Source organism: Zootoca vivipara, chromosome 2 (assembly GCF_965207765.1).
Source record: "Zootoca vivipara chromosome 2, rZooViv2.hap1.1, whole genome shotgun sequence".
In the NCBI taxonomy this organism is placed as follows: Eukaryota; Metazoa; Chordata; class Lepidosauria; order Squamata; family Lacertidae; genus Zootoca; species Zootoca vivipara.
This window is the reverse complement of record NC_142584.1, coordinates 27805245-27827255: the sequence shown is the minus strand read 5'-3', so window position 1 is coordinate 27827255 and position 22011 is coordinate 27805245. Positions and strand designations below refer to the sequence as shown.

At 45.8% G+C, this 22011-nt stretch overlaps 1 protein-coding gene and 1 pseudogene across 1 annotated transcript; one reads left to right on the top strand and one right to left on the bottom strand.

The window, feature by feature from the left end:
• The first annotated feature begins 3521 nt into the window (after nucleotides 1-3521).
• On the top strand, nucleotides 3522-14332 carry C1QTNF1 (C1q and TNF related 1). Its single transcript, XM_035104194.3, has 4 exons — nucleotides 3522-3909; nucleotides 7720-7864; nucleotides 11094-11230; nucleotides 13204-14332. Exons 2-4 carry the CDS (start codon nucleotides 7731-7733, stop codon nucleotides 13752-13754), a joined length of 822 nt encoding a protein of 273 aa, XP_034960085.1. The 5' UTR covers nucleotides 3522-3909; nucleotides 7720-7730; the 3' UTR covers nucleotides 13755-14332.
• LOC118076296 (myosin regulatory light chain 2, smooth muscle minor isoform pseudogene) lies at nucleotides 5796-6313 on the bottom strand (annotated as a pseudogene).
• Nucleotides 14333-22011: the final 7679 nt, after the last annotated feature.

The following is a 22011-nucleotide window of genomic DNA, read 5'->3' as shown; positions in this document are numbered from 1 at the left end:
CTTTGTTTCTAGTATATTCTTGAATTGGAACACATGCCTAGAAGTCCTACCTTTAGAGCAGTAGGTCTCCGTAATTGTGAAATCTGCAGTGGCTCAGAATAAAAGGACAAAGATCCCATGTTATGAGTGACTAGAGATAACTACCCTGAGAGTGTAGCTACAACTAGAAAGAGGCTTTTCTTCAGTTGGGTGGCCAGGATATTCAAGGCAAGAGAAAAAGGAATCAGCAAAAGAAATAAGGGGGTTAGTAGTGGGTGTTTGAAGGGATAGAGGAAAACATTGAAGTACAGTCAGATAACTGAAGTTTTCCTGCGTAAGATTAAAAGAAAGAGAGATTAGCAAATAAGGGCCCTTTTTAGTTTATGAATGAACTTCACCAGTGTAAAATCTTTCATAGAAACTCTGGCTGTTTGATAGCTCTGATTAAAATTATATATTTGATATAAAACAATCTCAGTTGCACATATATATGCCTCATAGTGTGTTAAGTTGTTTGTGGGAGCAGAGAAAGAGTTCCACTTGTGACAAAAACAACTAAAAGGCACCCCTGTGTCCTACTCCAGTTTGCAATGGAGGGAACAAAGCAGCATTTAGGATAGGCAACTCCCAGTTTATGCACGGGTTACATTCCACGGCAGTGTGTTTAAGTGAAAACATGCATATTTGAAATACTACAGAAAAAGCCCGCAAACATTCTGTTCCGCCCCCTTCTGCCTATTTTTGTGATGGTTTCAGGTCACTTCTGGGTTAGGTGCAATGTGCTTGTGCACAGTCACACACATATCGGATGTGCGTAAAACGGTCGCTGCCTGTCAATCCCTATTCCCTTAGTTTACCTGAATCACTTCGAGTTTATAATAAGAACATAAGTGCCATTGTGGTATAGTGATTAGAACCAGGACTTGGGAGACCAAGGTTCAAATCTCTACTTGGCCATGAAGCTTAATGGTGACCTTGGGCCAGTTACTGTCTCTCAGCCTAACCTCCCTCACAGGGTTGTTGTGGGGATTAAGTGAGGAGGAGACCCACCTTGAGCTCCTGGGGGGGGGATATAAATGCAATAAATAGATGAAGTCCTGCTGAATCAGGAATGTCTTGATCTGGGAAACCCACATGTAGCAGCTGGTTTTACAGTGCACACTGCCTCTGATCTTACGATTTTTTATCTAGTTCTAATCCCCTTTTAAAGGCATTTAAGCTAGTAGCCGACCACTAGATCTTGTGGGTGCAAATTCCATAAATGACTCAGGTTGTGTGTGAAGATTAAGTACCGTAGTATATTTTATCTGCTCTGAATCTCCTGCTAATCCGTTTCCACTGGGTTCCTCAGCATAACAAGCAGTAGAAAAATAACTGATCCAGACAGAAAACTGTTATCACATAGTATAAAATTGTAACAAGGTACAAGATAGGGAGAAACACACATACAGTAATAGGATGACAAGTGGCTCTCTTAGTTCATAAACCACACAAGTTATACATTCCTTAATTCGGACTGGGGGTTGTGGCTCTAGATTTGTGGCAGCCTGGCTATACTTGGAGATCACTGATTTTGTATGCGCCTTAGCTTTGTAGATTTTACTGTGGGAAAAGCAGCCGCCCCCTTATGCAATGATTTCCTTCAGGGAATTACTAGTGGAACAGTTTCATGCTGGTATATAGATTGGTTCTGCTCAGTGATTCATACACAGTTCTGCTTTTTCTTAGCCGCTCATTACGCCTGGCTTTTCCTAACAGCCATGACCTACATATGTGAGAGGACTGGGCGTTCGTTAGGCAAGGAGGTGTGCTTTTTGTATGGGTGGGTAGCAACAGCATTGGAAGATTCCTATTTGGGCAGAGCTGTGCATCGCGGGGCTGGCTACCACAGTGAGCAAAAGCAGCTAGGGCCCTAGATTGTGCTTGCCCAAATAACAGGGAATTTGCTCAAATTTTCTCCTCTACAAATCTTAGTGTAGCATAGAAGTAGAGGCTGAAGGGTGTGGGGGGGGAATCATAGTATATGTTCAATAGTAGAGCATCTAGAAGGTCTCTGATTCAATCCCTGACACCCCCTGTGCAAAGGATCAGGTAGACCAGGGGGTGGTGTGGTGGTAGAATAAGAGACATTAAGCATATGTGTTTATTAAGCACTTAAATGACAGGCAATGTTAGCATATACACATTGCATAAAGGTAGAATGCTATACTTAAAACATACTGTCCAAATCATATGAACCACTGTCTTCTTTTTGTCCGGAACCTCCTCTTCTTCACCTTCATATTTGGGCAGGTAACGCTTTGTCACATCCTTTAAGAGAAAATACCATTAAAGTACTTCTTGTTTGTGCCTCCTAGTTACTGAACAGTGGCAGATTCATAAATGAACTGTTTCTGTACAATAGATAACGCTGACTCTTGTGGGAAAAGGACCACTGATACAGGGTAAAAACATAAGCAAGGAGCAAAACACACTTCATCTGGTTTTCTTTTTCAGGTATCTCGAGAGAAGAGGCAAGAGACTGACAGGGTGGCAGGTAAGAGCTAAGGTTTGGCCTTCCTAAACCATATTGTAAAGAGTTTTTATCTTAACCACTAGACTGCACTTGCTCACCATTCTCTGGATATCCTCCACATATTAACTGCTTGATATCTGTATTGTGACACCCAGAAGAAGCAAGGCTTTCTGAAACAGAAAGAGGGAGCTGTGAATTGACAGCCCAAAGCACCCCAGGGTGGCAGGAGAGGAGTTCCTCTCTCTGGGGATGTGATATTGACAGCAGCAGATCTGCTGCTTGGCAAGAGCATGTCTTGCTGGCCTCTGCTTACGCACAACTTATAAATAAACCAAACCCTACAGAAATGCATGCCACGAGTCTCCAGTGCTCTCTCTTCCAAAGGAAGCCAAACTCAAGTAGCACAGTGGAACTGCTCACCACTTGGGGAAGCAGGGAGCACACAACAATACAGTAGAAAGGAAATACTGTAGAAAGGGGACTCCCAAGGTATTGCCTGATGTACTTTTCTGCATTTCCTCTGACCTCACTGTTTAGGAATGCATACAATGGGTGGAGGTAGATGTGTGTGTGGTGTGTGTGTCTGATGAAATAGACTGTAATCCATACTTTCAGAATTTTTTGCAATGTTGATATCCCACGTTTTCCTCCAAGGGGTTCAAGGTGGTGTACGTAGCTCTTACCTCCCCAGTTTTCTTCTCACAGCAGCCCTGTGAGGTTGCTAAGGCTGAGAGACGGTGACTGTCCCTAGGTCACCCAGTGAGTGCCATGGCTTAGCGGGGCTTTGAACCCTGGTCTCCCACCTCCTAGTCCGACATTCAAACTACTACACCATACACTGCACAGATTCTTCTGCCATAATCTTGTTGTTTTTGCTACATGAGACAAGTGTGGCTCATGTTTGCTACAACAGAAAGGGATGCCGTTGAAGGAGTCAGAGGTGAGAATCAGTGCCGGGCTTGCATACTGCCTCTCTTGCCAATCTGATCTCCTTTGCCATGGGCAGCAGCTGGGAATTTCCCCTGCTCTCCCTCCTTCCTTCCTTGGCTCCGGACCCCAACATCTGGAGACACTTTCTGGCGGAGGAAACCTGCCTTCTCTGTCCCAGCTGTGGGTGCTGGGCACACATATGGTTAACGGCAGCTGTGCTCCCATCTGAGGGAGGAGGGCTGGCGGCGTACAGCGTCTGCCCCTTTCTTTCCCTCTTTCTCTCTCTCTCTCTCGGTTTTCCACAAAGCGTCTTGCTGCCGGGAGCCTGAGATCTGAAGGCTAAGACACGAGGCAGCCAGGCTCTCCTCCTTTCTGCCCCAGTAGTAAGGGGTGGCGGAAGCGTTTACTTGGAGGGGGATGCTGTAGAAGACCAAAGGCAAAGGCAAGCAGTGGCTCTGGCAGCAGCCAGTCATCCTGCCCCACAGGTAGGTGCCCGTCAGCTGGGCAGCCCTCCAGGGCCAGGTACTTAGAAATGTGTGTGCAAAAGAGCTCAGATCTACCTGTGCAGGCTTGGCTAGGGGGAGTGGCTGGGCTTCCTAGGGATCTTGCACAAGGGCCTTTTCCTTCTGAAGGCCTCAGGCTGCTGATACCTCAGTTACTTTTGGGGGATGCGCCTGTGAGTGTGTGCAGCAGAATCTGCCCTGTGTTGGTCCCTCCCATTACAGTAGATGGGACATGGTTTTTGGCCCCTCACCCTGTGGCTACCCAGCCCTGCTTGGCACTGCTCTAGACAACATCCTGCACACCTCTAGATGTTAAATGGGCAGAGCCCATTGGCGCTGCAGGCAAGCCTCTGCCTCCCTGGGGAAGTGTCGCCTCGGGACAAGCAGCACTGGGCAGCTGTGCGATGCATCCTCGCTCTGGTTTAGGGAAGGGGAAGGCTGATTCTTGCACTGGCTGCTGTGCCTCCTGGCACGCTTGCCAACTTGCAGCCTTTGAATAACTCAGGATTACAACGCTTGGCTGCAGATGGTCATGGCCCTTCCAGGAGCGCCTCTCTATTTCCAAGAGGGTTATGGTTTGGGACCTGTGAGGGGAGCCCATAGGTTTTGGGGTCACCCTCTGCTCTCCACACACACTCTGCTACCCTCTTTGTGTTTTCCTGACTGGAATGGGACTCTTGAGGGTTTGGTGGTCTCTTTAATGCTGACGGAGATTTTTCCAGGATGTGACGGCTTTGCATTCCCAAGTGTTACCGGCTGCTGTATCAGGCCCTTGAGAGATGGAGAGTGGCCAGAGCGAACCGGAAAAAACAAACACACTGCCGGAGAACACATCCCTGTATGCGCCTCTGCTCCTGTCTTCCTCCTTACAAGCCTGTGTTTGTCCAACAATGTGTGTGCCCTGCCGTTGTCTCTGGCTTATAACGCTTGTCCTCGAAGAGATATGAACCTCCTTGTGGGCATACTATCTAGCTCCCTTTGTTGTGGGTTTCGCCTTGCGGGGCTAGAGACAGTTAGACTAAACATTCAGGTTTTTAAGCCTCCAGGAGGGATCTTGCTGTTACATAATGCCTGCCAACACTTCAGGCTTTACACCTAACAAACAGGTGAGGATGATGACCTATCTTACCTAAGGCTCCTTGTTCTCCACATCCCAACAGCATGTTGCTTTTAAAAACAACAATTCAAATGGGATCAAAACCTCACTCAATATTAAATCTGGACATGTTAGAAATATCCCATACCAGCTGAAGTCTAACCATCCACAGACTGCCCGCTCAAGGTTATACAACAGCACTTCCCCAAATGGTTGTGTTCGGACGACAGTGAGGCTGTGCAGAGATTAGGGGCTTGAAATGCAGCAAGGTTGTTTCTAGTCACATTCTTACATTGCTGTACAGACCGGGGGGGGGGGGCAGAGATGTCTTCACCTGATGCCTGTTACCTGGAATTGTTTCATCATCTCAAACCCCAATTCGCTTAAGCTGCTATTTGCGCAGGTGCAGTGGCTGCCTGAAATGTCACCACAGCTTCCCTTTTTCTAATTGGATGGCAGTTGGCTTGGGGGGAAATGCATCAAACAGAAGTATTTCTCAAGAAACTACAGCATACCTATGGAAACCGTCATGCCAAGTTTGGTGACAATATCTCGAGAGGCCGCCAAACCTATACCGAAAAAATGGGCAAAGTCATGCCAAAGTGATGTTTTGGACTGCCATCTTGATTAAGAATGGTGTCCGGCATCAAAACATTGATGAAGACTGCTTGGGAATCCCCATGCCAAGTTTGGCAACGGTATCTCAAAAGGCATCCAAATGCATAGAGAACAAACAAATGGACAAACCATTTTCTAAACCATATAATAGATCCACGATCATTCATACTCATGATGATACTCCATGTTTAAGGATGCAGGTGAACTTGGTGTAGTTGAAATTGTCCTTTTTGTCAATTGGTGCCTCTCTGAAGAGCTCACCTACTTCTTCATCTGTAAACCTGTCTCCCGTTGTCGTCAGCAATTCTCTCAGGTTGTCTTCTTGAATGAAACCTGTTGCTTCTTCATCAAAGCAAGCAAAGACATTCCTAATTGCATCTTCTGGATCAGTGCCATTTAATTTCTCTCAAAACATTGTGAAGTTTATTGGTCCTGGAGCCTCATTCATCATAGCATCTAGGACTAGGTATTCATCAGCTGGATTCTTCCCAAGTGAAATGAGTATATCAGGCGGTCTTCTTTGTCAATGAAACCATCACTGTTTTGATCAATCATGTTGAATGCCTCTTTGAATTCTTGAATCTGTGACTGATCAAACATAGTAAACACATTGGAAGTGGCATGCTGAGGGCGCTTCTTTGTGGCCTTAGTCTTTGCCCTTTTGATTGACATGTTGGCTGTTGGATTCTGAGTGGCAATGGATAAGAATCAGTTATGGGAGAAGCTCCACAAGAGTCAGTTTTGAAGCCTAAAACTTAAACTAGCATGGCTTCTCTCTGCAAGGAATCTGAGAATGTTAGTTCTGAGCAGGGACTAGGTTTTCAGCATCTTCAGAAAACTACAATTCCCAGAAATCCCTGGAGGAAGACAAGTGTCTCAAATCAGCATTTATCTCTAATGCAGATGCACTTCTGAATGCAGCATAAAGTTAACTACAGGTACATGTGTGTTCCTTTCCTTGCACAGTGTGGGAATGCCTGCACATCCATTTACATTATGGTTGCAGTTCAACTGGGTGTATAAATGTGGCCTGCATGATCCCTACCTGCACATGGGTTGTGTAACTGTTTCCTTTGGTCCATGTGCTCTCTTGTTCTGCCCTGCAAAATACACACAGCTGCTTCCGTGAGAATCTTCTGGTTCTGAATTTGGGCCTGGCTGTGTAGCTCATCCTTGGATAATATTCCCAGAGGATCTTTGACCACAGATCTTAGGAGACTTGCCCAGTTTTGCTTGGCACTGCACTGCCTTGCCTTATTATAGGACTAGGGTGGGGCAGGCTTGCAAACTATGCACATGTGCATAAGTTTGTATACTCAGTTGCACTCTGCCATGGGATCACAGACTTGTCCCAGGAAGAAAACATTGGCCATTGATTACTGTTCTTGTTGTTGTTTTTAAATTACAACTTTCGGGCCCAAAGGCTGCCAAAGCGATGAAAACATACAAACCTATGTACTTTGGTGAAAATGTGCATACTTGTTAAAGACCCAGTTTGGCAGCCCCCCATGCTGTAGGGCCGGCACTGCCTGGGAGGGTGGGACCCGGACTGACTCCAGCTACAAAAGCTGAGGCTGCTGAACAGACCCTTAGGCTGGGGTGTTGTTTGCATTTTTTGTTGGGATGCTTGTTGCTGTTGGGTGGGGTTTTTTTGTACCTTTATTTTAGATATTGTGATTTATGTGGAAAATTTTCCGTTTGGTTGTGTATTTTTGATGTCTTATGTACTGTTTATGACCACTTTTGTTATGTTGCTGTTATGCTTTTTTTCATGTTGTAAGTCGCCTTGAGCATTGCTTGAACTGTGGAAAGGCAGCATACAATAAAATTATGGATGTATGTACAACAGTGCAGCAGAGCTGATTTACCACATTTTGAAGTAAGCAATGTAATGCACATTGCCATCTAAACTGGGTCTTCCCATAAGACCTTATGAAGCAAGGGAAAGAACATGTATTACCACCCAAAGCATGCACACCCAACAAGTCCAGGGTTCAAAATGTCCCAAGTGCCCTGCTGCTGCAATCTCTGCCCGCCACATCCACACTTTCACTGCCTGACTCTCTCTTCTCCCACAGGGCCAAAAGCAATGAAGATAACACTGACACCAAGTGCCCTTTTGCTCATCTGCCTGATAATCCAGGCATATTGCAATGAGGAGGATGTGGAGCAGAGGCCTGGAGCACCAACACAGCCTCCGCCACCCCAGCATCACACTTCCAGGTAGGTCGGGGCTCATCAACATGGTGCCTATGTGCACATGTGCCCACAGAGGACTTATGTGATGCCCACAGGGAGTCCTTCCTTCCACTGAAATTAGGCTTGAAATTCGTATTCGGTTGCAGCCAACAGAATAGGTTGCAATGTGTGTCGTCTTCTCCTTCTTCTTTGGCGATCACTCGTAGCCGAGAAAGATTGTCGTCCATGGACACAGTTTTAACAGTGAGTCTGTAAGTGACTGTGGAGGCCAATTCTGGATCCACGCATCCTTCCACAGTGGGGATATAAGGTTTCCGACAATGTGTAGGATTATGACAATGGAAATAATAAATAAGGTTGGGGCGATAACACATCCCTGTTTAACACCTGATCCCACTGTGAATGGTTCACTTTGAGAGCCACTGTTACTGACAATTGTTGCTGTCATAATATCATGGAGGAGCTGAAGGATGTTCACAAATTTATCTGGGCAGCCTATTTTCAGAAGGAATGTGTGTATGGTGTATGGTGCCCATGACAGTTTCTCTAGTTGACAAATGGGCCCTAAAAGTTTGCAACCCTTAAGGAGGGTCATGACAGTGAAACTAGCAAGCAACAGGTTTCTGGGAAAGCAAGGGCTTCGCCCTTGAGCTATGGAAGATGATCCCTTCTGAGGCTCTCTCAGAGGGGTTCTGATGAGAGAGATACAGTCTAACTGGACAGCTGCTGAAAATAGTTATGCTTTCTGTTTAGAACTGCTGAGTGTTAAAGAAATAACTTCATGCTGTACTTCAATGCCCAATTAACTCCATTAATGTGCATCTCCAGTACGCAGTTAATACACAATTAAGTCTATCACTCTGCCCCACTTTGAATGGAGCCAGAGGCTGCTGGGTGATAAGGGCTCTGGAGGAGGTGTAAATGACTGCAAAGGGGGCCTTAATTGCTGTGCTGTAGCATAAAATTTAGATTCTTTTAACCACTGAACATCCCACCATGATTCTTTGTACAATAAAGGGCCATGTTTTGTAGGTCTCCTACAAATTAGCACCGTTCCAAGGCTTCAACCAACCTTAATCTGGCCTAGTCATGGCTGGAAAGTATAGAAGTGTTGTGAGCATCCCTATTTTTTTGATAGGGATGGGGAGTGCTCCACATAGTGAGTTTTTGCTCCCTCTTCCAGTGAGTGGAAATCCCATTCATCCTCCTGTGAACATATGCATTCTTACCTGCCACTGGATAGACGGTTGAAGATGCATAGAGGCTGGGTGAGCCAGTGGTCCATGGTTCCAAACTGGGTGGGAGACTGCGTGTTGAGATTCCTCTGTTGCAGGGGGTTGGACTAGATGACCCTTGAGGTGCCTTCCAACTCCACAATTTGGCAAGTCCACAAGTCTATGAACCTCACCAGCTCTAAAACACTGGCTTTATTCTGAAAGTATAAGGTACTGTTGTTTTAAAATTTGTTTGTTAAATACATGGTTTTTAAAAAATTAAAAAATCCTGGCTTAAAAGCCTGTGAGCAATGTTTGCATACTCACACCGTGTTTCCCTCCCTCCCACTCCCCTGCTGAGACTGCAAATCATCTCTCTCTGTGTAGGATTTCAGACAGAAGCCTCCTTAGGAATTATGGGGCCCCTTTTTAGAAGACAAGGGGGAAAGCTTGGTGAAATAGCTCTCCCAACCTAAACCCCTTTTCCCTCATTGGTGCAGTGGTAGTCACTGAGCCTAGGAAACTGTGTCAGCAGCAGCTAGTTCCCCGCAGCAAAAGTGGGGCTTTTGTCCAGTCTCTTGGCTAGATCTAGATGCTGTTCCTGAAAGAAGCAAAATTCCCGTAACGATAAAAATTTGGCACAAGCCAGGAATTATGCTGCACATTGCGAGAAAGTAAGGTACTGTACTGATTTAATGTGTGCAGTGGGAAGGCATGTTCGGTGCATGCGTAACTGAATTGACTGGCATCACCCCAGTGCTGATGTGTGCAGGCTGAGTTCAAGTGTCAGAGCACCTGCCACAAATTTCCCATGATTTCTTAACCACTTATCTTAAAGGGTTACGCTGTTCTTGAGCTCTTTCCTCAGTTTGGCCAGCCTATTCTGTTTCCAAGTTTCCACCGCACCTCTACCGCAGGCTTCTGCTCATCCACATTTGATGCAGCTGGGGTGTGAACTGGGAGAAACTCAGCCGCCCGCAAGACGATGGAGCCTGTTCTGAAATGAGGGTGGTGGTGGAACGACCCAGCTTTAAGGCCTGTATTTGCCTTTTGAGGAGAAACATGTCACATGCGTGGAGTAAATTTATTCAGGTTTCCTTCCATTCCCCCGGAGTCCCTTGATCTCTAAAGGAGCTGTGTGGATGTGTGTGTGTTTGGCTGAACCTATTGCATATGAATGTAGAACGCCCCTTCCATCTCCATATAACTGCCTATCCAGATAGACAACATTTGCTGAATGTATTTGGGTTGCAGCAACTTTCACAGAGTGGTGGTGTTTTTTGTTTTTTTTAATGTAAGGAAACTTATGGTCAATTTACGAACACACCCTGCTTCTGAAGTCGGTGCAGGATACAACGTGGCATGAGAAGAAGCGTGTTTCAAGCACCCCAGTTTTCTCCTACGAAATGTTTTGAGAGTATGCTGTTGCCTCTTTCCCTTTGGACTCCTCAATCAGGAGCCATTGCTAACTCCGTTACAGGGGCAAATCCAGCCTAGTTGGCCATTGTTGTTAGGCAACCATATGGCATCCTTGCCCAGATGATCCTGGAAACGGTTAGCGTTGGAAGAGCGTGTCAGCACTACAAGCCGATTCCTTCCAGGGGCAAAGGGAGAGGCCATCCAGGCTAGGGCTGGAGTTGAGATTGAGGTAGCGGCAGACAGTGGGGAAAGGGATGCATGGTGGCTTTCAGCCGCTATTGCAAATTAGGGACATATGTTCCTGTCTTCCCAAGTGAAAAACCTAGTCCTGAACAAGGGGCCTGGGAGAGTGGAGCAACTGGGGAGAAACTATTTTATTTAGGTGCTGCAATAAACATGTCCCATCTCAGTGACCCGGCTCTCAATAATTCACACCAGCAACATTTGCTCCTTCTTCCAAGTATATTTAGTGATGCTATGACATTAAGGAAAGAGATAGGGCTGTGCTCACACAACAGGGGCCTTTTCCTGAGATCTCTCCCAAGGGAGTTACCATGTTCCCTTTCCTCCTTTTCCCTGGCCCTGTGACTTAGCCTGCCTGTACTGTTTCTGCCCCCCAGGCCCAATAATTACCATGAAAAATACAGCAAGCGGCCCAGAGGGTCAGAGTGTGTGCGATGCTGCGATCCTCCCGAGCGCATTTCAGCATACCCTATGTACCAACCCATGCCTCAGATCAACATTACCATCCTAAAAGGTAAGGGGCACCAACTCTACCCCAAGATCCTGTATTCAAATGCCAAGCCTTTGCTCGGTAGCATGCCACACATTAGGAGACAGTCAATGGTCCTCTTCGGGCGTTCAAAAATCATGAGGCACAAACTGGGAGCGGATCCTGTGTGTCAGGCATGCCTGCTCTAAATCTGACAGGAAGGTCTGAAGAGGCTTCTAAGCAAATTTGGTTGAATGTGCTTTGAAGCCCCAGAGCTTCCAATCAAGCGGAGCTTTCTAAGCACATCTGGCCAAATGCGCTTAGACGTTTCCTCCAGACCTTCCAGCTCGGTGTAGAAATGGGCACACCCCTCAAGCCCAAGGACATTGGGGCTGGGCAGATGCTCCCATCCTCTTCCTCAATTTGGGCCTTGGTGTCTCTGAACATAGCCATAGAGTCTCCTGCCAGTTCCTTCCCTGGGTCCCATTCCTATTACCGCAGATGCGGGAGAGAGCGGGGAGAGGAACAGGCAGAGGAAGCTGCAGCTGCCATGTTGCCTGATGCAACACAGAACTTCAAGGCACATGGTGGATCTCCAGGCTGTGCCCTGGCAGCCATCTGTTCCACATAGGGGCAGGATCACAGCATTCTCCACTGGCCCCTTATCTGGCCTGTTCTCAAAAATGCCCTCTGGCCTAAGCAAAACCGTATGCGTGCCAGTTTAGAGCTGCCGTGGAGTGGAGTTCCAAAAGCTGTAGTGAGTTTGATTTTTCAGTGTCCTCAGGCTTTGGTCATAAGGGGTGGGACGGTTTCCTTTGGATGAAATGCTGGGTTCTTTAGATTCCAGAGGGGCCGGTTGGGAAGAAACTGTATAAGCAAAATAAATTTCCTGGCCTGGAGGAGCTGTTATCATAATTTTATCCAAGCTCTTTTCTTACAGAGGCCAAGTGACACCACCAAATTAGTCTTGAGTCCAGAGGTTGCGTTAGGACATGGCCTGATTTCTCTGGAAGAATATGAAAGATGGAGAAATTGTGTCATCAGAGGTGGCCTCTCTATTGCTGAACCTCTACCCTCCCAATACATTTTAGAGATGGCTGCAGCTGAGTGTGTGTGTGTATGTAACATGCATATTTGACAATATTTAAGACCTAGAGGAGGTGGATTTATGTTCTTACCCACAGCTAAGGTTCCGATTCCATAATTAACTTAATTAAAAAAATTAATTTTATTGACTCATAATTAAATCAATAGAATTAATTAAGACATTTCAATATTTCACTTCCAAATATTCCAATTACATTCTTGTCTCATACGTTTTGCAAAGGAGAAACCTCCGATTTTGCCTGCAGATATGCTTCTGGTAAAATTAAATTCCATTTAATTCAGAAGAACATTTGCCAAGCGATAAGTTTTTGAGATGGGCAGGCATCAATCTAGTGCTTACCCTGGCAGCAAGGAGAATTTTACCACACACTTGGACCCACTCTGGAAACTGGGGAAGTGAGGGCATCATTTGTGGTAAAATTCTCCTCACCGCAAGGGTGGACATGATATACCACTGCATAAACACAATGCATTTAGAGCATTTAGACTAGATGACCCTTGGGGTCCTTTCCAACTCTACATTTCTAGGATTCTATGCTTCTCCGCCCAAAGAATCATGGAAACTGTAGTTTGTTAAGGGTGTTGGGAATTGTAGCTCTGTGAGGAGAGCTGCAGTTCCCTGGCTTCTTTGGTGGAGGGAGTGTAACATGCTTTAAATGTGCGATGATGATGTATATGCAGCCAACAAATGATTGTTCTGTTTTGACTGGGCCATTCCCCTTCTAGATTTCTCTCCCAAGTGTGGGTGGAATGATTATTCTATTTATTTATTTATTTATTCATTCATTCATTCATTCATACTTTCTATAAAAATGTGCAAGTTGCTCCTTGGCCTGCCCATTGGATTGAATGTGGAGGCCAAGGTTGCCCAAGTTGAAACGATGCTCATCTATGATCTCTTCACTACTCAGGTGAGAAAGGGGACCGTGGTGAACGTGGCCCCCAAGGGAAGCTGGGCAAGGCTGGTTCTGCGGGAAGCAGGGGCCAGGCAGGCCTCAAGGGGCAGAAGGGGAACATAGGGGCCCCGGGGGAGCGGGCCAAGACCAACTATGCTGCCTTTTCAGTGGGCCGAAGAAAACCCCTGCACAGCAACGACTACTACCAGACTCTTGTCTTTGACACCGAGTATGTGAACCTCTATGGACACTTCAACATGTTCATGGGCAAGTTCTACTGCTATGTGCCCGGTATCTACTTCTTCAGTCTCAATGTGCACACCTGGAACCAGAAGGAAACCTACCTGCACATAATGCACAATGGGGCTGAGGCGGCCATCTTGTACGCCCAGGCCAGCGACCGAAGCATCATGCAGAGCCAGAGCCTCATGTTGGAGCTGCAGGACCAGGATGAAATCTGGGTGAGGCTCTTCAAGGGTGAGCGCGACAATGCCGTCTTCAGCGACGAATACGATACATACGTTATTTTCAGCGGGTACTTAATCAAACCCAACTCTGAGCCTTGAATCTGCTGGCAGATGGACAAAATACAGCCAATAACATCACCTGGCTCTAACCTTGTAGTGTTTCCCTACTTGCTGATTTCTAACCCTACTTATCTGCCATAACCCAACCTTGACCTCTGATATGACCATTATCCTCCTCAAACGATGACCCCACTTCCCTTGGACAAGGTTTCCCCCCTGCTTCAAACCTCTGGTCCTTCTCTCTTCCCTCTGCCCCCAAGTCTTAAGTTGGCGTCAATATTCCCAGTCAGATCGTCACAGTAATCTAACTTCTGCTCTTATGGGCCTGACTACCCATGTACTGTACAATCATTCCCTTTGCTCTAAGACTGGGACTCACACCCTCCTAGATAATAATGACACTTCTTCTATACAAGTGTCCTTAGACTGATTTTCTTATTTCATTCTTGCTTTGCCATTCTCAGCCTTTGAATTCACATGTCCTGCTAGAATCCTCCCTTGCCCCTCCACGAAATATTTAAATCATGATTGCACAATTTCTGTTCACGCTGACCTCAAGGCTTGGTCCTTTCTGTACTGTGTTCATTATCAAGAGGAATTAAAATTTTAAAAAGAAAGAAGGGGAAACAAACAGCAGTAATATGCAGATAATATGAATAATACCAGTAAAACACCAGCAGTTCCCATTGTAGATACAGTGACTATCAGAACAGGAATGTTAAACATATAAGATGATATAAGCCTTCCAGATGCCCAAGGAAGTATCCACATTGAATTGGTGCTTATATGAAATAACCAGGGCAGTGAAGACCTCAGACTATTGTGCAATAGACAGCATGTATTTATCCTTCCAAACTTGAAACAAAACCCACTTTTGTTGTCTGGTCCAGTCATTCTTAGGAAGATAGGAATCTCTCTTATATGAAGTCAGACAACTGGTCTGTCTAGTTCATTGCTATCTACACTGACTGGAAGCAGCTCTCCAGGGTTTCAGGAAGATGTCTCTCCATGACCTTCCCAGAGATGCTTGAGACTGAACTTGGGATCTGCAAGCAAAGCAGCTGCTCCACCACTGGATCTCACTGCTAGACCCCAGCTGGGAAAGGACCTTATCCACTGTCCATTGTTTATGCCCATTGTGGGGAAACCTCTGGTCTGTGGACCCAGAATCTCAAAACTGTAGAGTTGGGGCCATGAGGAACATCTAGTCCAACCCCACGCAATGCAGGAATCTTTCACCTGACGTGGGGCTCAAACCCATGGCCCTGAGATTAAGTGTCTCAAGCTCTGCCAACTGAACTATCCCCAATGAGTTGTTCCGAATGGCCCACAAGGCTGTTTATTGACAAACAATTTTTAAAGATTATTTTTGATGTCACCTGTTAATCAGGCCCCTTTTATTTGCTGTTGACCTCTGGCATTTAGGCTGTCAGTTCCATTTCAGATTTTAAGTCTCAAGAGTTTTCAGCAATGCGACTGTGCCTCCTTCCATGCCCAAGGACAACAGCTTCCTCTTCCCGGACCTTATCAATATCCTTAATCTGCTCTCTCCTTCCACCTCCTCCCTTGTTATCTGTAAATACCTCCTTCTCTAACCTTGGCAAATATTCTTCTCCTTACTCAGTGTGACACACATTAGTGCCTGAATGCCCAGCCCTATTCACTTAGCCAGTTTGGAATACATGGTGTGGTTTGCTGCAAAGGGAACTCGCCCTTTTCTTCCTGGAAATATGGCAGCAGGAGGTGCCAATCCATTCAGATGTTTCCTGTCTATACATTTGCCCATTTCTGGACTGCATTCTGCAAATAGCTTAGCACCAAGGCAGCAGTTCTATCTTCCATACCCCAAGCAGCCATCCCAGTTCCTTGCCATGAGGTTAGCCATACACCATGAGTGAGGTGAGCAGAGATCAATGGTTTGCTGAACAGGGCTCTGTTGGTATCCAAGCCTCCTTGCTGGACGGGGAAGGCTTGCAATGTCTGGCCTGCCTCTACTGCCAGCATCTTTGGTTCAGGCAGGCACAGTAAACCTGTCCCTGTAGCACAAAACAGGGAGAAAGCAATACAATTGTTTAGCACTGAGCACCATGGGATCCTGTTAGCCGTGCATTTAGTTTTGAGGAGTCTTTCCAAGCTGAACAAATCCTCCTGTTCCTGCTGCATTCTACTGGCACCAAACGCTCCTGTGAGCAGTTGGGCCTGAGCACATATTTCATAGAGGTGTGAAGGTCCCGGCAGGGGGGGGGGAGCTGGAAAACCGCAACAGCAAACAGGTTTCCCACCATTTTTCTATACATGTACACCACCACCCCCGTCCACATCAGGACCTGGAGAGGGCATTAGAGGGCTTGACCCCTTTACCCACCGCAGCAGACCCGAAGGGAAACTTCCATGGATTCAAAACGGTGAAAACAATTGCATAGTTTCCGTTTCTGGCAGCCCCCATCATTTTTGCTGGGCCTGACAGGAAGCTGCTATGCCCTGCAGGCATCCAGACCCAGAGTCTCTTGGCTAGCTCTGCTGATGAGGCCTTCGACTTGGGGGATGTGTGTTTTACGCCATGTTTTACATTTTTACGCCATGTAATTCACTAATTCTGCCTTTGCATTAAACCTACAGAAGCAATTAGAACAACTAAGCAACACCCTGGAAAACCTTCCCTTTCAACTCTGCTCTTTCTCATGTACAGGGATTAAGCTTCCATTTTTACACAAACACTCCACAACTCCTGGAAGGGCTGGTACCTTGTACCACAAGGGTATGGCTTTGCATATGAGAAAAGAGACCCCAAGGGTTTTAGATTGTTTCCCTAGTGAGCCTGTAACTCATAAATTTAAAGCACATTCCCCACCCCCACAAACAATCATGGGAACTTAGTTCCCCCCTCAGCGCTATAATTCCTAGCGCCAAACTACAATTCTCAGAATTCTTTGGTTGAGGAAATGTGCTTTAACTGTATGGTGTGTATGCAGGCCTGCTGAGAACCACAGTGCCAAATGAATAAAAATCGCAGCGTTTCTGTTGTGAAATTCTCACGCTAATTTCTTTTTTGTGCTCTTAAAACATGTGCAAGGAAGGTGTCCTCGGAACATTGTCAACACTGAATGCGTATATTTGTAATTTGGTAGCGTTAACATCACTATTTCTCTGGCACAAGAAGTTGGACCTCCCACCTCACCCCAGTCTCCTCCATGCCTCAGCCTAGCCCTTGTTCAAACCAAACACACAGTCCAGAACACCCCTGCTGAACATGTGTGTGGTGAGGTCACATTCTTAGGGAATGGGAGTGGGGAGGCCGGGAGAGAGGGATTGGGGAGAGGTGGGGAAGTAACAGGCCACCAAGCGGATGTGCTAATACTATTATTGGCAGAAGAGCTGTGGAACCAGGAAAGGATGAAGTCACTTGCTTGGCGGCCAAGGGAAACATTCTGAGGGACAGACCTTCATGGTCAGCTTCTGAGTCCCATGCCCAGGGTGGCACCTGTTAACAAAGCACAGAGCTCACCCAGAATGCCACGCTGTGTCTGAGGGACAGCCTGGCTTTGCCATCATGGGCAGAAAGCTTTGCTGATGAGTCTAGTGACCCCATAACACACAGTTATTTCACGCACGGCGTACCTTTTCTCAATAGCTTCTCTGCTGAACAAAACAGGCTTGGCAAATGCTTATTTTGAGCCGGAACTCACCTAGGAACGGGATATTTTCATATCACTCATTAGTTGGGATTCATATCTCTCTTCAATCGTAGATAACCTGAAGGGAATAATACTTCTGAGCAGGCTCAGAGTCCATGCTCCTCTCAAGTCACCATAGCCAGCCTCCATAATTTTGGAAACCTGTGAAGTGCTTAGACTTTGTCAGAGCTATGTCCCAGAATGCCACTTTCTTTCTGCAAATTAAGAGTGGTGGCCTTTCCCCCTCACTTCCGCCTTCTCCTCTAAGAGCCGGTTGCTTGTACTGTATGTTGTGAGAGCTCGGGCTGTGGCTTTATGTTTTTCATGCTCTCCCCTAACTCTGTGAATGCTACCAGACTGCATCCTGGACACCATACACACAACTTCAATAGCATTATGGCAGGGATAAGCACTGCTTTGACTTGCCAGCTGTTTGTGCCGCATCCTCAGCTAGGAACGCCTTTGTAATCTCGTTCTGCCTGCCTTCAAAATAGCTCCCACCTAAGACCTAAATGTTAATGATTCCATTGGTAGTCATTAATTTAATCAAAGACCAATATTTAACAATACTTATACACACCTCCCAGAAAAGCCATGGATCCAAAATAAAAAAGGAACAAGCAAACAAGTTGTTGTTGTTGTTGTTTAGTCATTTAGTCGTGTCCGACTCTTCGTGACCCCATGGACCAGAGCACACCAGGCACTCCTGTCTTGCACTGCCTCCCGCAGTTTGGTCAGACTCATGTTGGTAGCTTCAAGAAAACTGTCCAGCCATCTCGTCCTCTGTCGTCCCCTTCTCCTTGTACCCTCCATCTTTCCAGGGAGTCTTCTATTCTCATGAGGTGGCCAAAGTATTGTAGCCTCAGCTTCACGATCTGTCCTTCCAGTGAGCACTCGGGGCTGATTTCCTTCAGAATGGATAGGTTTTATCTTCTTGCAGTCCATGGGACTCTCAAGAGTCTCCTCCAGCACCAAATTTCAAAAGCATCAATTCTTCGGTGATCAGCCTTCTTTATGGTCCAGCTCTCACTTCCATACATCACTACTGGGAAAACCATAACTTTAACTATACGGACCTTTGTTGGCAAGGTGATGTCTCTGCTTTTTAAGATGCTGTCTAGGTTTGTCATTGCTTTTCTCCCAAGAAGCAGGCGTCTTTTAATTTCGTGGCTGCTGTCACCATCTGCAGTGATCAAGGAGCCCAAGAAAGTAAAATCTCTCAGTGCCTCCATTTCTTCCCCTTCTATTTGCCAGGAGGTGATGGGACCAGCGATCTTGGGTTTTTTTGATGTTGAGCTTCAGACCATAGTTTTGCGCTCTCCTCTTTCACCCTCATTAAAAGGTTCTTTAATTCCTCCTCACTTTCTGCCATCAAGGTTGTGTCATCTGCATATCCTCCCAGAAAAGCCATGGATCCAAAATAAAAAAGGAACAAGCAAACAAGTAGAAGCTGTATATATTTTGCCCTTTTATTCCTCTTTTGTGATAAATGGTTGAACAATAAACATATCTACCTGTCTGTCTGTGTGTCTTACCCTCCAGCTCCGCGAGGGGGAAAGAGCCAGTTTTATAGCACATATGGAGAGGCTGCATTTCAGAGTGGCTACTTGGAGCGTTTCAATGACCTGCTGTCCTTGCTGCTATTTTCTAATTGCCGCTCTGCTATCTCCTTGTCCTGCATGATGTGAGAGTCCTCCCAGAATGTGCAAATGAGCACAAGTTCTGTTGTCCCCAGGAGACACCATGTCTTGTTTCATGCTTTGCCAGCTAGCAAATGGTGGCTTCTGAAAACGCGCAAGTTACTCGAAAGTAGTTACCTGCTTTCACAAGGTGCTTTGCCTACCCAGGTGCACACAGGTATAGGGGAGAGGGGAAAGCATGATGATGTCCATCATGTTGAGTACATCTAGAGAACTCACTGCAAATCATAGCTTCTAGGCATGTATACACGGCATAAAACAGATCTCCGTGCAGGCTTTACATACGACAGTGTGCTCTGGGTTTACATCTTTTCGTATACCAGTACAGGGAACGAGACATGTGAGAAAAAGCACGAACATCTGAAGCAACAGCTATGTGATCAGCTCTTCTAATTAAAGCAGCTCGTTAGCCATTGAGGACTCCTTCAGGGATCACTCTTGGCACTTCTTCAGTCTTATGTAGTATTTTACAGGTCAGTAACCCCAGAAAAAGGAAGCTCTCTTTACTGTAAACATGTAATACATATCCAAAAAAGCAACAGGCCAAAATTTTCATTATTTAAATGTAATGCAGCCAAGTTTTTAAAAAGTATTTTCAAACGGGAAATCTGCTAATTAGCAAGGTACAAGGAGCATGCAGATTAGCTGGGGCTTGAATTTGAAGGGGCTGCAGAGGATGTTGTTATTTCCTAAGGCAACCAACCACAAGTGTAACGTAACCGAAGCTGTTAGGACACACACAGAGTTATGGTATTTGCCTCCAGGTCATATTTGAACGTGTTTAGTTTTCCTATAAAGACCCTCTTTCAATTTCCTCCACCCTGAAAGGAAGTCTCCATGGAGACTAATAAAAAATAAATAAGCTTCCCTCTGGGAACCATTGTTTGCATTTAAAGAGACCATGCCAACTCACATCAAGGCCTCCTCTTGAAAATAGAAAATATTTGTGAATCCAAAGGGGTGGGTGGGGGGAATGGTGCTTTGAAAATCCCAATCCAAATAGCAGGGGGCTTCCAGCACGAGACACAAGCACTTGAATATTCCAAATCCTGGGGCCAAACTCTGCAGGAAACTATAGCATGTGAAGGGGCAGCTTGAATGCATATCCCTAAAATGAATTGAAGGGAAGATCCCACCAGATCTTTAGAGGTTGCTCCACCACCACATCATCATCATCATTTATTGGGTTTATATAATGCCCTACACCTGGAGGTCTCAGGGCGGTTCACAGAAAAGATCAGGGCGGTTCACATAACTGGTATGCATGGCTTTATAAAGTGACACAATCTATGAGCTGGATCAAAACATAGATGAAGTTGCAATCTGTATGATTTAATGTGTGGGATGGGTATTGTGAAAGTACTTTTGTAATGCCAGGAAATATAATGCTATGTATGGCGCACAGTTCAAAGGAACTCTGTAAGATCAAATCTTACTGTATTAAGAGGTCACATTATGATTTTATTCTATTTTTAAAAAGAACTAGGACGAGGGCATTTCATGTACATTTTAAAGGAATATTTAAAATCGAGCTTCCACACAATTATTCAATATACTCGGTGAGGGGGTAACAGAGAGCTATCTTCTTGGTTTGAACTAGCTAAAAATGGTAGATCATGTTAATTTCCTGTGATAATAGTGTGAGAGGTGATGTAGTAGCTCAGATCTTTAGCTTTGCGGATAAACAGTTAAGGATCTTGAATAAAGTAAAACAGCATCTCATATATCCATAGACTGGCCTTGCCATGTAAAGTCTCTGGGAACAAGTGACAGGCAGGTGAGCTGCCAGACAAGATTAAAAGATTATTTTGTTCACAAATTGCCCAATGTTGTGTAGAAGTTCAGACCCTCCAAGTGACCCTATTTTCCAGGGACACCCCTGAATTTACAGAAGCTGGATTGATCCTGGCGTGTCCTGCTTTTCATTAGGATATCCCTATTTTCATCAGAGAAATTTTGGAGGGTATGGAGTTGTGCAACAACCAAGCCAAGGAAATAAGTAACTATACAACCTTTAGAAGACATCTGAAGGCAGCCCTGCATATGGATTTTTAAAAAACTGTTTAATCTTTTATTATGTTTTTATATATGTTGGAAGCCGCCCAGAGTGGCTGAAGCAACCAAGTCAGATGGGTGGGGTATAAATAATGAAATGATGACGGCGACGACGGCGACGACGGCGACGACGATTGAATAGGCCATCCCTATTTTCATCGGAGAAATGTTTAAGGGCATTGGGTGCAAAATGGGATATAGAAAGATGTAACAATGATAATTATTTTATTATTTATATGCTACCCATCTAACCTACATGGCCTAAAGAAAGATAATGTATCTCACGGAAGCCCAAATCTAAAGAGCAGGAGCAATAACAAGATGGGTGGAGGGCTTCCCAACTGGAATTTCTCCCTCAGCCATCAGATTTGCCTAGGGCTGGCCCTTCCCAATAGCTCTGTGGCTCGTCACTGGTAGGCATAGGTGCCAACTCCCTGGGGCCCTGAGTGCCCAAGCACCCACAAAATTCCCTATGAGTGGACCAGACACCCACAAATTTTGGTGCCAGGGCCATGTACACTACATGGCACTCGCAGACCTGGGCACCCATGGTTGTGGGGCCAAGCTTGCACTCCTGCTGGCAGGTCAGTGAACTTCCCTCGATTAGCCTCCCTTTGCCTTACACCATGGGGCAATCAGCAGCCCATGTAGTTACTTCCTAGGTAGGGAGTGGCATAGCCCAAGCTGGCGTTTCAGGGTGACATGAGTAAGAGCTGCTGGTAAAATGGCTGTGACAACTCAGACATTTTTTTATGACCTTTGCTGTCTTTCGTTCCTCCTATACAGCCAATATCTGTTTCTCACATGTAGAAAGTTTTTTCCTCCGACATCTCTCCTCTACCCTTCCATGACAGAAAGGCAATGAGG